The 13536-nt window shown below is 39.5% G+C and overlaps 1 protein-coding gene across 2 annotated transcripts in view; it reads left to right on the forward strand.

The window, feature by feature from the left end:
• The first annotated feature begins 2678 nt into the window (after positions 1-2678).
• TUBGCP5 (tubulin gamma complex component 5) overlaps positions 2679-13536 on the forward strand; it is a 107578-nt gene continuing 96720 nt past the window's right edge. Inside the window, exons 1-7 of one of the 2 annotated variants that reach the window (XM_082735991.1) lie at positions 2679-2753; positions 2898-3236; positions 5583-5636; positions 5741-5849; positions 11782-11878; positions 12329-12408; positions 12798-12933. In XM_082735991.1, coding sequence (XP_082592117.1) covers positions 3091-3236; positions 5583-5636; positions 5741-5849; positions 11782-11878; positions 12329-12408; positions 12798-12933 — 622 coding nt within the window. In that variant the 5' untranslated portion in view covers positions 2679-2753; positions 2898-3090. Of the gene's footprint in view, positions 2754-2897; positions 3237-5582; positions 5637-5740; positions 5850-11781; positions 11879-12328; positions 12409-12797; positions 12934-13536 lie in introns of those variants that run through there. The other variant, XM_082735992.1, reaches the window with a different exon arrangement.

Genomic DNA, 13536 nt, shown 5'->3' on the forward strand with positions numbered 1-13536 from the left:
AAAAAATATTCATCATCACTGGCCCTCAGGGAGATTCAAATTAAAACCACATTGAGATATCACCTTACACCAGTTAGAATGGCCAAGATTAGCAAGACAGGAAACAACATGTATTGGAGGGGATGTGGAGAAAGGGGAACCCTCTTCCACTGTTGGTGGGAATGCAAGTTGGTGCAGTCTCTTTAGAGAACAGTGCAGAGAATCCTCAAGAAATTAATAATAGAGCTTCCCTATGACCCTGCAATTGCACTACTGGGTATTTACCCCAAAGATACAGCTGTCGTGAAAAGAAGGGCCATCTGTACCCCAATGTGTATAGCAGCAATGGCCACAGTTGCCAAACTGTGGGAAGAACCAGGATGCCCTTCAACAGATGAATGGATAAGGAAGATGTGGTCCATATACACTATGGAGTATTATGCCTCCATCAGAAAGAATGAATACCCAACTTTTGTAGCAACATGGACGGGACTGGAAGAGATGATGCGGAGTGAAATAAGTCAAGCAGAGAGAGTCAATTATCATATGGTTTCACTTATTTGTGGAGCATAACAAATAACATGGAGGACATGGGGAGTTAGAGAGGAGAAGGGAGTTGGGGGAAATTGGAAAGGGAGATGAACCATGAGAAACTATGGACTCTGAAAAACAATCTGAGGGCTTTGAAGGGCAGGGGGTGGGAGGTCAGGGTACCAGGTGGTCGGTATTAAGGAGGGTTGGATTGCATGTAGCACTGCGTGTGGTACAAATATAATGAATACTGTTATGCTGAAAATAAATAAAAAATAAATTTAAAAAAAGGTTTCTAATTCCTCCTCCAAAGACCAGGACCAGCTCACTTAGTACAGTCAGGCCTGGAGAGTGCACTCTGTCAGCCACAATTCCCATATAAGTCCAGGTCATTGACTCTGTATCCCTAAACATTTCCAATTTCCCTTCCAGAGGGAGGCACTGCCTCAGGCTGGTCATGGATGAAGAGAAGGGGATTATATCTCCCCCAAATTTTGTATGTCCCCTTCAGAAGCCAATACAGACTTGGGTGGGCACGCAGTTCTGTGATAGGTATCCCCTGACTGGCATAGTCTCAAATGCAGCATATTTGACAGAAACACCCTTTAAATATTTCTAAGAGCCTTTAAGCAAGTGTGTGGTGGGAAGTGTTGGGACAATATGGACAAGTAGGGCGAGGATGGCTCTTTTGGCTAGGCTGTAGTCATGCAAGCAGCCCAGACTTTGAGTGACTTCCAGAAAATTTATCTAAGTGCCATTCCAGAGGACAGCACTGATCCAGGTCAGCAAGGAAAACGTGGCAGTGTGCTTGACTTGTTTGTTGTCCTATCTTCATCTGTACTTCCCAAAATTTCCTTGTCCACTATAGAAGGGATGACCAGCAAGGGCCAGCCTAGAGGTCTACAGAAGGTATCGAGAGTCCTGTGGTATTTTGAATGGGGCTTAGTCATCCAGGGCACCTCTAAAAATTTTTCCAACTCCCTCTTCAGAAAGAAGATACTGACTCAGGCCAACCAGAGAAGTTCAGGAGAGGGGCTCAGTCTTTAAGAGGTCCAAATTACTGGGAGTAACCTGTGGAAAGTTTTCTAAGACTCCCTCCAAAAGCCAGGACCAACTATCTGGACAAGGAAATGGAGACACATGCAAGTGTGTGTACATACTTTGATTTTTAGAGATGTATGATAAGCGATTATAGATTTGAGGAGTTAAGAAAAATGCAAACTTCTTACACAAATGTGAGAGTTATAAACATAGAGATGATAGGTGAATCTGGAGTAGAAAAGAATCCCCAGGAAAAGAGTAAAAATCCCCTTCCACAGAACCATTTCTAACACTAAGATTCTCTCCTTGTGAGATTTGTGCAATCGCCTGCAGTCCACGTTTTAGGTAGTTGCTATGGTGTCTTGAACGGTACCCCCAAAATTTATATATTGAAATCTTTATGACCAATGTATTAGCAGATTGGGCATTTGGGAGGTGATGAAGTCATAAGGATGGAGCCCTCATGAATGACACTAGTGCCCTTATAAAAGAGGCCCCAGTTAGCTCTCTTGCCCCTTTTACCACATTGAGGATACATCTAGAAGTCTGCTCCAGGAAGAAGGCCCTCACCAACTCCATGCTGACACATTCATCTTGAATTCCAGCCTCCAAAGCTGTGAGAATTATGAGCCACCCAGTTTGTGGTATTTTGTTTCAAGAGCCCCAAAGAATTGACAGTGGTGTATCAGCTATCCATTACTACAGTAATGCAATATGATAAACCACATGAAAACCCAACAGATCACTAAAAGAAAAAACAGAGGTGTATGTAACAGGTTTCTGGAATGGTTATATACAACATTTAACAAAAAGTCAGTTCAAAGGTTTTAATTATGAACAACAAAGACAATACTCCATCTTTGATCAAGAGAGATTATAAAATCGCCTTTGGCTGCTCCCAATCGTAGTGGAGCAGCGCTCACTGTCTGCCTCTGCCAGACAATCCTTTTTGCTGACATATGCTGTAGTGTGGACCAGGTCGTGTGACATGAGTAGACAGAGTGAAACTGAGAGATCATTAGAGATCACCACTAGAAGGAGAAACTAAAGCTGGGATAAGAATGGTCACGGGATCTGAAAGGCAGATGATCACGGGATCTGTAATAACTGGTCACGGGATCTGAAAGGCAGATGCTAATAGGTGCACTGAATGAAAACTAACTGGCTTCTCTCGACATATCGCAAGTTAAACCACAACCAAGGTTTGCCAGAGATGATCAATTATTTTATTATTGTTATTATTATTATTAACCTAACGGCTAATTCTTTAAGCACGCTATTATTATTATTATTATTATCATCATTATTATTATTAATCTAACGGCTCTTTCAACACGCTCCTAAAGATACCGGGATGAAGCTGGAAAACGCCAACGGGAACCGCCAGCAAGGACCAGCGTGCACACTCAACGCCTCAGGAGCGCGAACTCTCGCGACAGCTTCCGGAGCCTCTCGGAGTCGCAAAGCACCGGGAGCGTGAACTCTCGCGAGAACGGGCACAACACTGCCGAGGTGCTTTGCCGTGGGAGTTCCGGCAATATGTCGCGGCCGACAGTGTCTTGGGGCCAACTGGACCCGCAGCAGGAGCGCGACGTTCGCGAGCTCATTCGCCATGTGGCGGGCCTTCAGGACGAGGCGGACCCTAACTTCCAGCTCGCCCTGCACTTTGCTTGGTCCAACTTCAGGTGCGGGCGCGCCTCCCGGGCCGAGGCTAGGGACAGGAAGGGATCAAGCAGTATCCTGGGCGCGCGGCCGGGTTTCCCCACCCCCAGCAAAGCTTTCGCGGGCCCTGCTGCTCCCGTAGCAGCCTGGTGCCCTAATGCCCCCTGGATCTCTTTCGGTGTGACACAAGCATACTGAAAGAGGAGGTTGTGGGTTGTCGAGGTCCTTATCCTTAGAAGCGCGCTTCTGGAGAACGGGTCTGTGTTTGTCTGTTCCTTGCTCCACCAACGCGCTTAGCACGATACACTGCAGATCATTTTTTGAATGGATTGGTAAGTGAAATTTTAGAGCAGAATAATGGTTACACTCTACTTAACACTGTATTCTTACTGATACCCTATCTCTTCTTGGGCCACTCCAGATTTCTCTTCGTCTTTTTTTCTTTTTCAAAAACACACAGCATAATACACTGGATAACTTATATGTTGTTTACTGTTGGTCTCCTTTACCGCTACCTCTAGCTAGAATCTAAGTTCCTCGAGGTTAGGGATCTTGGTCTGTTTTGTTCATTTCTTATCCCAACACGTAGAGTAGTTCCTGGCACATAGTCCTAAGCCACCCAATAATACCACTTCTAATATAGTTTCTCGTGTAATTTTTCAAGATTTATCTGGTTTAGATATTTAGGTGAAGTTAGAGCTCTTATTTTTATTTATGGAAGTTGTCTACTGTCATCATTACCTTTAATGGAAGTATGTCTAAAAGAATGTTCAGTGTTAATATTCTGCCTGTTTAATTTCAGTAGAAATATTTTCTTTTTTTAAATAAAGATTTCATTTATTTATTTGTCAGAGAGCGCACAAGTAGGGGGAGCAGCAGGCAGAGGGAGAAGCAGGCTCCCCCAAGCATGGAGCACAATGGGGAGGAATTTCATCCCAGAACACTGAGATCATGACCTGAGCTGAAGGCAGGTGCTCAACTGAGTGAGCCATCTAGGCGTCACTTACAGTAGAAATCTTGAATAATAAACAGTTTTTCAGTATCTGTAATCTTGAATATCAGCCTTAACAGTCATACATACAGCACCTACTTGATTTATAATGAGAACAATTAGTCTAAAAGCTCACCAAGTTTCTGAAATAATAAGCTCAATTCTTAAGTGTAACCTATAACTGTCTGGATAGGTCATATAAGATGGAAATTTAAGTGCTATATCCCAAATAATTTCTCTTTTAATTAATTTCTCAATGGCATTAAGTAGATGGACATGATTTCAGACTTGGGAGAGACATTAGAATTTACTATCTCCTTTTACACATTGAGAAACTAAAGATAAAAAAAAGAAAATAATAGGTTGAAGTGGTGTTCTACTCAGCCATTTACTGTGAAAGAATTAAGTATACTATTTAGTATGTAAATTCTTTTAAATACAGATTGTTGTCTTTGATACTAAAAAAATGGAAAAGAAGAGTTGGTTGAACTATATTACAATTTTATAATGCTTTAATCCATCAGAAAAATGAACTATTCATGTTTGGTTTTATTTTTTTAAATTGTGGCCATGTTCTAGGCCCTAGAAATTCTGATAAGTGAGATCCAGCTTCTATCCTAAAGGAAAACAGAGACAAAAGTTAATTACATACGATGTATAATAGGAGTTTTTAACCTGAGAGCCTGAAGATAGAATTCGGGTGTTATGAATTTGGATAAGAAAAAAATTAACACTAACCTCTAACTAAAAAATAGCATTTTCTTAAATTATGAATGAAAGTAACAAGCGATACTGGTTTACCTATGACTGTGTCAACTGTACAAATCACATAGTTCACATCACAAAGTTGTGGCAGATATTTCTAAATATTTTTTACTACTACTTTAATGATAGTTATGGATCTACTGCTAGATCTTGTTATTTAATGCTTTTATAAATATGTATCTTACTATATCAGCAAACTTTAAAAAATATTTCACAACTATATTTCAGTATACTTGGTTTTCTTTGTATCTCATTTTCTGATTTAAAAACATTATTCTGAGAAGGGATCCCTAAACTTCTGTGGGCTTCACTATGGCATAAAAAGATTAGGAACCCCTGCTATAGAATGTGCTGTGCTAGTCTTATATGCAGGGCATTAGGGGAAGATAAGGAAATCAGAGGACAAAGGAGGCTAAAGATGACATGTGCTTGAGCAGTCTCTAAGACCACTGAGTGGCTGTTTGCCTAGATGGTAGAGGTAATAGGAGGAGAGGGGCACTCCTGGAAGTAATATTGTTGAATATAGTATATCTGTAGGGATATGTAGGGCTCTGTGACTAGTCCACTTAGGTATATGACAAGATTCATATAAGAATTGCATTTTATCTTTTAGATTTCATCGTTTCTTGGATGTTAATAGCCACAAAGTGGAAAAGACAATAGAAGGGTAAGTTAGTTTCATATGTATATTTAGGAATATATGTATTTACTTGTAGATCTTTTTATTAATGTAAGCTTTTAACTGTTGGTTTATTTTTGAATATATTTTAGAATTTATGAAAAATTCATCATTCATTCTGATCTCAGCAAAGCTGCTAGTTGGAAGAGATTAACTGAAGAATTTCTAAATGCACCACTTCTGAGCATAAAGGAAACAAAGGTATGCATAGATTGTGACATCTATGTATTGTACTGTTTCAAATCTATTATCATCACCTTTTTTCTGTTTACTATTTAAACATTCATTATGTTTTACAATTATCTACTAATTGGAGCAGAGCCTTCTGGAAATTGACTTAAGCATTGTCATCAAACCCAGTGTTGAAAAAGCATGTTTTTGTTTAATTCTCTCCTTAGCTGAACCTTCTTGGAAATTGAGATCAGAGATCAGCACAAATAATAGTACCATCTGGCTGTCTTAAAACTTTTAAATGGCTTTTCAGCACTTGGTAATAATAACTACTTATGTAATGCTAACCAAATGCCATGTACTGTCCTAAGCACATTCATGTTCAGTTTTGGGTCTCTAAGATCACCCTTAGACGTGATGATTCAGTAGAAGGATTCCCAGAACTTTAAAAATGCTGCTATCCTCATTGTTAGGTTTTTTTTTTTTTTTTTTTATAGTAAAAGGATATGAATTTAAAAATAATCAAAGGGACAAGATACATAGAATAAAGTTCAGAAGAAACCAGGTATAAGCTTCCAGGTGTGCCTTCCCCATAGAATTGCATGAGGATGCACTTAATTCTCCCAGTGATAACATATGACAACATGTGCAAAGTGTGCAAACCAAGGAAGTTCATCTGAGCCTCGGTGTCTAGTATCTTGGTTGGGGGTCATTCACATGGATGTACAGTGCACATGTGGCTGACCATAGCGTTTCGATCTCCAGGCCCCAGAGGTCAGGCATAAGAAAATACGTTCATGTAAGTCACATTGTTAGCCTAAGCTAACTAGTCAAATTGATATTGCATGGCCCAAAGCTTCTGGCATACAGAAACATTCTTCTCTGGAGGATATTTCAAGAGCTCAGAGGTTATCTCTCAGGAGCTAGTCAAGGGCCAGTCCTAACGACCTTTGAGATGTTCAGAGTTTGGGCAACTCAGGCATCCTGAGTAAACCCTTTACTGTACACATGTATTAACTCATCCTCACAATAAATATTTTTAAGTATTCTATAATCGTTAGGGTTTCCCTTTGTACTGTGGGAAGTGGTAAAGAAGAGAGCTTCCTTCTTCATAAGGAAGAGAGCTTTAGATAATTTTTGAAACTGTCAATTTAGGGAAATGCTATAAAAAATACTTCTGGAAGAGAGAGCTGCATAGAGCTCTGAACCCATGCCCTAAAGATTAGAAATACACCTCTGTGTATTATTCCTGCAAGGACCACTTTTAAAGAGAAGGTAAATCTTTTTTAGATCTTTTCATGATTTATTTTATATAGCTCTTTGGGTAGACTTTAGACTTTAGGATTTACTAATTTAAACCCTATGACACCATAATATTAATTTTTAAAAAATGGCAGGTCACCTGGGTGGCTCAGTCGATTAGGCATCCAACTTTTTTTTTTTTAATGTTCAGTTGACTACTGTGTAGTACATAATTAGTTTTGATGTAGTGTTCATTGATTCATTAGTTTAAGTATAACACGCAGTGCTCATCACAGCACATGCCCTCCTTAATACCCATCACCCTGTTATCCCCTCCTGCAACCCTGCTCCCCTCTGAAAACCGTGGATTGTTTCTTGGGCTCATAGTCTCTCATGGTTCATCTCCCTCTCTGATTTCTCCCCTTTTGGATTTTCCTCCCTTCCTCTATGGCCCTCTGTGCTATTGCTTATGTTCCATGTAAGAATGAAACCATATGGTAATTGTCTTTCTCAGCTTGACTTAACTTCATTTAACATAATCCTCTCCAGTTCCATCCATGTTGATGCAAATGATAGATATTCATAATTTCTAATGGCTAAGTACTATTCTATTGTTTTATGTACCACATCTTCTTTATCCATTCATCTGTTAAAGGGCATCTCGGCTCCTTCAACAGTGTGGCTATTGTGGACATTGTTGCTATGAACATTGGGGTGCAGGTGCCCCTTCTTTTCACTACATCTGTATCTTTAGGGTAAGTACCTACTAGTTCAACTAGTGGGTCATAGGGTAACTCTATTTGTAACATTTTGGGGAACCACCATACTGTTTTCCAGAGTGGATGTACCAGCTTGCACTCCCACCAGCAGTGTAAAAGGGTTCCCCTTTTTCCACATCCTCGCCAACAGTTTGTATCCTGTTTTGTTAATTTTTGCCATTCTAACTGTTGTAAGGTGGTATCTCATTGTGGTTTTGATTTGTATTTGCCTGATGGCTAGTGATGTTGAAAATTTCTTCATGTGTCTGTATAGCCATTCATATGTCTTCTTTTGGAGCAGTGTCTGTTCATGTCTTCTGCCCTTTTTTGACTGGGTTATTTATTTTTGAGTGTGAGTTTGAAAAGTTCATTATAGATCTTGGATATGAGCCCTTTATGTGTAATGTGATTTGCCAATATCTTCTCCCATTCCATGGGCTGCCTCTTAGTTTTGTTGAGTGTTTCCTTTGCTGGGCAGAAGCTTTTTTCTTGGTGAAGTCCCAGCAGTTCATTTTTGCTTTTGTTTCCCTTGCCTTTGGAGACATGTCTTGGAAGAAGTTACTGTGGCTGATGTCAAAGAGGTAACTGCCAGTGTTCTGTAGGATTTTGATGGATTCCTGTCTCACATTGAAGTCTTTCATCTATTTAGAGTTGATCTTTGTATATGGTGTGAGGCAGTGGTCCAATTTTATTCTTCTGTGTGTAGCTGTCCAATTTTCCCAGTACCATTTATTGAAGAGACTGTCTTTTTTCCATTGGATATTTTATCCTGATTTATCAAAGATTAGTTGACCATAGAGTTGAGGGTTTATATCTGGAGGCTCTGTTCTGTTCCCTTGGTCTGTGTGTGTTTTTGTGCCAATACCATGCTGTCTTTGTGATCACAGCTTTGTAATATAGTTTGAAGTCAGGCAACGTGATGACCCCAGGGGTGGTTTTCTTTTTCATCTTTCCCTTGGTGATTCGGCATCTTTTTTGGTTTCATACAAACATTAGGCTTGTTTATTCCAGCTCTTTGAAAAATGCCAATGGTATTTTAATAGGGATGGCATTGGAAGTGTAAATTGCTTTGGGGAGGATAGATATTTTCACAAAGTTTATTCTTCCAATCCATGAGCATGGAATATGTTTCCATCATTTTGTGTCTTCCTCAATTTCTTTCATCAATGTTCAGTATTTCTAGGGTACTGGCCCATATACAGAAACCTTTCTGGCTTGCCATGTGTCTGTGGACAGGTCTGACATTATTCTGACATTCCTTCCTCTGTACATAAGGAATCTCTTCCCCCTAACTGCGCTTAGGGCGGCTTCCTTGGTTCCAAGATTTGTGAGTTTTGGTATTACATGCGGGGGCATTGGTCTGTTCTTCCCAGTCTTAGGACACAAATGCTTCTTTCCTTCCCCAGATTAGGGAAGTTCTCAGCTACAATTTGCTCCAATATATCTTCTAGTCCTCTTTCTCTCTTCACCCCCACCCCCAGGGATCACCAAAATTGTGACATTGGAACGTTTAATGGCGTCATTGATTTCTCTAAGTCTGTTCTCATGGATTTTAAGCTGTTGGTTCCAGACCTCCTCCTGTTCCTTCCTATCAGTTTATCTTCTAGATCACTAATTTGTTCTTCTGCCTCATTTACCCTAGCAATTAGAGTATCTATTATAGACTCTTTCTCATTCATAGCATTTTTAAGTTCGGCCTGATTAGCTGTCATTTCTGCCCTTGAGATTCTGTGTTGCCATCAGTGGTTTTCTCAATGCTATCGTCTTAATAATTGTTACCATGAAGGCTATTTCAAACATCCTGCTTATATCCATATCCATTAGGTCTGCAGGAAAGGCCATTGTGTCTGTTTCTTTTTTTTCCTTTCTTTTCTTTTTTTTTGTTTGTCATTCTGTTGAGTGGTGGTTGAGGGGATATATGGAGTTGAAAATATCAACTACAATCCAGGCAAGGAGCACCCTGGGAAAATGTAGAGCAATCAGAAGCCTATCCAAAAAAACCCAGCCAAAATGAACTCAAGAATAAGATTTATAAAGTTCAAAAAAAGTGGGGGGGATGGTGAGGTGAAGGGGGCTATAATCTCTCAGTTGAGGTAGGGTGTTTCAGTTCTTCCTGGGTGTATTTTTGTTCTCTTTGTTAGAGAGCACTACTTCCCAGAGTTACAGGGAGATTAAAAAAGGTAGTACTGAATAGGGAAAAAAGGACTACATGGAAGCTTATATCCCTATATATAAAAAAAGAAAAAAGTATGGGTGTGAAAAAGTACAAGTTAAAAATTACTATGAAGTATGTTGTATTAAACATCTAGTTGGAATGATAAGTAGGTAAAAAGAAAAAAAAAACACAGAAGAATCATGAAAAAGAATTTTTTAAAAATTGTGTCTAAGAAATACACAGGCTATGAGGCAAGACCAGTACTCAATATACTCTTCCCCTGGTGTTGGGGTTTTACAGTTTTTTTTTTCTTTCTTTTTTGTTTTTTAAATTTCTTTTCAGTGTAACAAAATTCATTGTTTTTGCACCACACCCAGTGCTCCATGCATCCGTGCCCTCCTTAATACCTACCACCTGGCTCCCCCAACCTCCCACCTCACGCCCCTCCAAAACCCTCGGGTTGTTTTTTCAGAGTCCATAATCTCTCATGGTTCACCTCCCCTTCCAATTTTCCTCAACTCTCTTCTCCTCTCCATCTCTCTATATCCTCCATGCTATTTGTTATGCTCCACAAACAAGTGAAACCATATGATAATTGACTCTCTCTGCTTAACTTATTTCACTCAGCATAATCTCTTCCAGTCCCATCCATGGTTTTACAGTTTTAGAGGACCCTCAGGTTGTCTTCCTCTTGTTCTTCCAGCTTGTCTTCTGGGGGAGGGGCCTGCCACATTATTTTTCAGGTAACCCTGCTTGGGAGGAGTTGCCCTGCCCCTATCAAGGGTTTGGGAAACTGGTGTTTTGGGCTTTTGTTCTCTGATGGCTTTTGTTCTCTGGCTTTCGTACCTTTTCAAGGGGTCAGAGCAAAGGAAAATATCTGCATCCAGACCTCTGCCCCAGAGGAGAGAAGCCACAGTCTGCTCCTCTCTGAATCCTCTGGAACAGTTTCTCCCTCTGTAAGCGCTGCTGGAAACTGCAGTCTCCCATAGGTGGTACACGTCCCCAACGATGCTCTCAGTGGTTGACCCAGGCTCCAGTTGTCTCTGCCCCTTGTGCCTCCAAAACCATGAGCAATCCCAGTCTGGGCAGGTGGCAGCAGCTAGCCCCCAGGTCTGCACTGGATCCTCTTGGGCATGGGCAGTCACAGAACCGGTGGTGGTGGTGGTGGGCCTCTTGGGTCTGCTGACACAGGTCCACACCTGCAGCTGCCCAGGTCTGACAGTTTCCCCTTAAGCTCCTAGATTCTGTTTAGGTGCTGTTAGCAAGCCCTTCCCATGCCTCCACCACTGCTCTGGAAGTTGTCACTGGTCCCCAGGCACAGGACGCTCTTACACTGGGGTATTGCTTTCCAATGGCTAGCTTCTGGTAGCTCCCTCCCTTTTCTGTTTATCCTCTGACATCTGCCCATGCAGTCACAATTCTGTCCTTCATACCTCTTGACTCATCAGTCCCTCTGCCCTCGTAGAGATCCAGACACATAATCTTATGTTTCAGGCTAATTTCATGGATTTCAGAGTGGCTTGGTAGATAATCTAGCTAAATTCAGGGGACTGGTTGAAACAGAGTCCCCCGCTCCTCTGCAATCTTGCCTAGCCCAGGTAATGCATTTTTGACATGTTTTTTTATGTGTACACATTTGAACTCTAAAAAAGGTTTAGAGATTAGGATTTATTTAGATACAATTCACATTTTCTCAAGCTAGAAAAAATATTGGGGACATAATTGACAAAGGGTTATCTTTTCTTAAACTACTTTTGAAAGCTCTCACCAACCTCAGTGATTCATATCTTCATTTTTTGTTTTAAAGACAGATGCACATTATTCCATACTGTCACTTCTTCTGTGTCTATCTGATTCTCCTTCAAACAGCAATTATGTGGAAACACCAAGAGATAAAGAAGTGGGTATGTTGCCAAATGTTTAATATATAACAAAAGTGAAATTGTTTTTATTACTTATCAGACATTTTATAAAAACTTGTAAAAATTTCTCTTGCTTTGGATACATTTGCAAATTTTATTACAAATTTGTATTGCAAATTGTACAAATTTGTATTGCAAATAATTTATATTGCAAATTGTATCACAAATTGCATATTATAAATAATTTAAGATCTTAAGTTCTGACTTTAAACTAGTTTTGATTATATAAAGAGAAAAATCACTTTGAAGATAAAGTTAAATTTTAAAATGTATTAGAATATCAATTTATTGAGTGTTTCAGTATTTTTGAACTTTGTCATCTCCTGGGTGCATTTTATTTTGAGTTTTGTTAGACTTTTTCCCTATAGTTTGGGGATCTTTTCCCCCACATATTTGTGATAATGCTGATAAAATATTTCTGTTACATTTTAGAAAAGAAAGATGATTTTGACTGGGGAAAATACTTGATGGAAGGTGAAGAAATTGATCTTGGTCCAAATGTAGACACACCAGTAAGTGGCATTAGTTTTGTTATTGAAAATATAAATATATGCCAAGGGATACATTATTTTTGTGGCTCCTTCCACCCTAGAGCAACTTAACTAAAGCAAAAACACTCTTCACTAAATTAGTTTATTATCAAAGATTTATTAAGATTCTGCACTGAATCAATAGTACTAGGAAGCTGAATGGAATGAAAGTAAGTATCCTTGAAGGAGTATCTTTTAACCTTGGAGGTTTTGCCACCAAAAATAATTCCAGGCTGTCATAGTAATTTTCAACACATTTAGAAAGAAGGTGTAATTTTTGCTTTTTTTCTGAAATTTTATTAATCTTTTCATCTAAATAGCTCCAGTCACCATACATTCTTAAGAGTAAGATGTATTCCCTTTTTAATCAGAATTGGTCTGAAGACAGCGAAGATGAAGATGGTCAACATCCCTTAAGTAGAGAAGACTCTGGGATTCAGGTGGACAGGACACCGTTAGAAGAACAAGATCAAAACAGAAAACTGGGGCCTTGTGTCAGCTGGAAAGGTACTTTGTTTTCTCAGATGCATCATTTTCTTATGATAGTATAAGCACGCTTTGAGAATCAGTTCTGTGTGATTTAAGATATGAAAAGCTCTGCCATCCTCATAAATCTTTTTAAACCATTAGTAGATCTGTAGTGTCTAAGAAGTGGCACTACAAAATTAATGTTGAAGTGATTTAGAGTGAAATTCTGTTGTGGTTTTTTTTGATAGTTCCGAGAACTTTACTAATCCTAAATATTTCAGTTTGTTTTTTATTGGAGGAGGGTTGACTTTGCGAAAGTTAGTAACCAAATAAAAAGAAGAAAGATTGGTACAATTGAATTTTAAATTGCAATGTTTGAGTTTTAGTGAAGAACTATGAATGGGTAGACTCTAGAAAGAATTGGAAGCAACCTCAGAGATTAGATTATCTAATCCTACTCCTCCTTTTGTAGGTAAGGAAACAAAGTCCTAGTGACATTGGTATTTCTGTGATCATGTAGCTGTGAAACTAACCCCAGAAGCTGGGATATGTAACCGGACTGATCACTGAACTCAAACCTTGCTAAATAGACAAAGTATTTAAAGCTGATTTAGCATCCTAATGATTTTCTGGCATGTTTTT

The sequence above is a fragment of the Mustela nivalis genome (assembly GCF_964662115.1).
Source record: "Mustela nivalis genome assembly, chromosome: 6".
NCBI lineage: Eukaryota > Metazoa > Chordata > Mammalia > Carnivora > Mustelidae > Mustela > Mustela nivalis.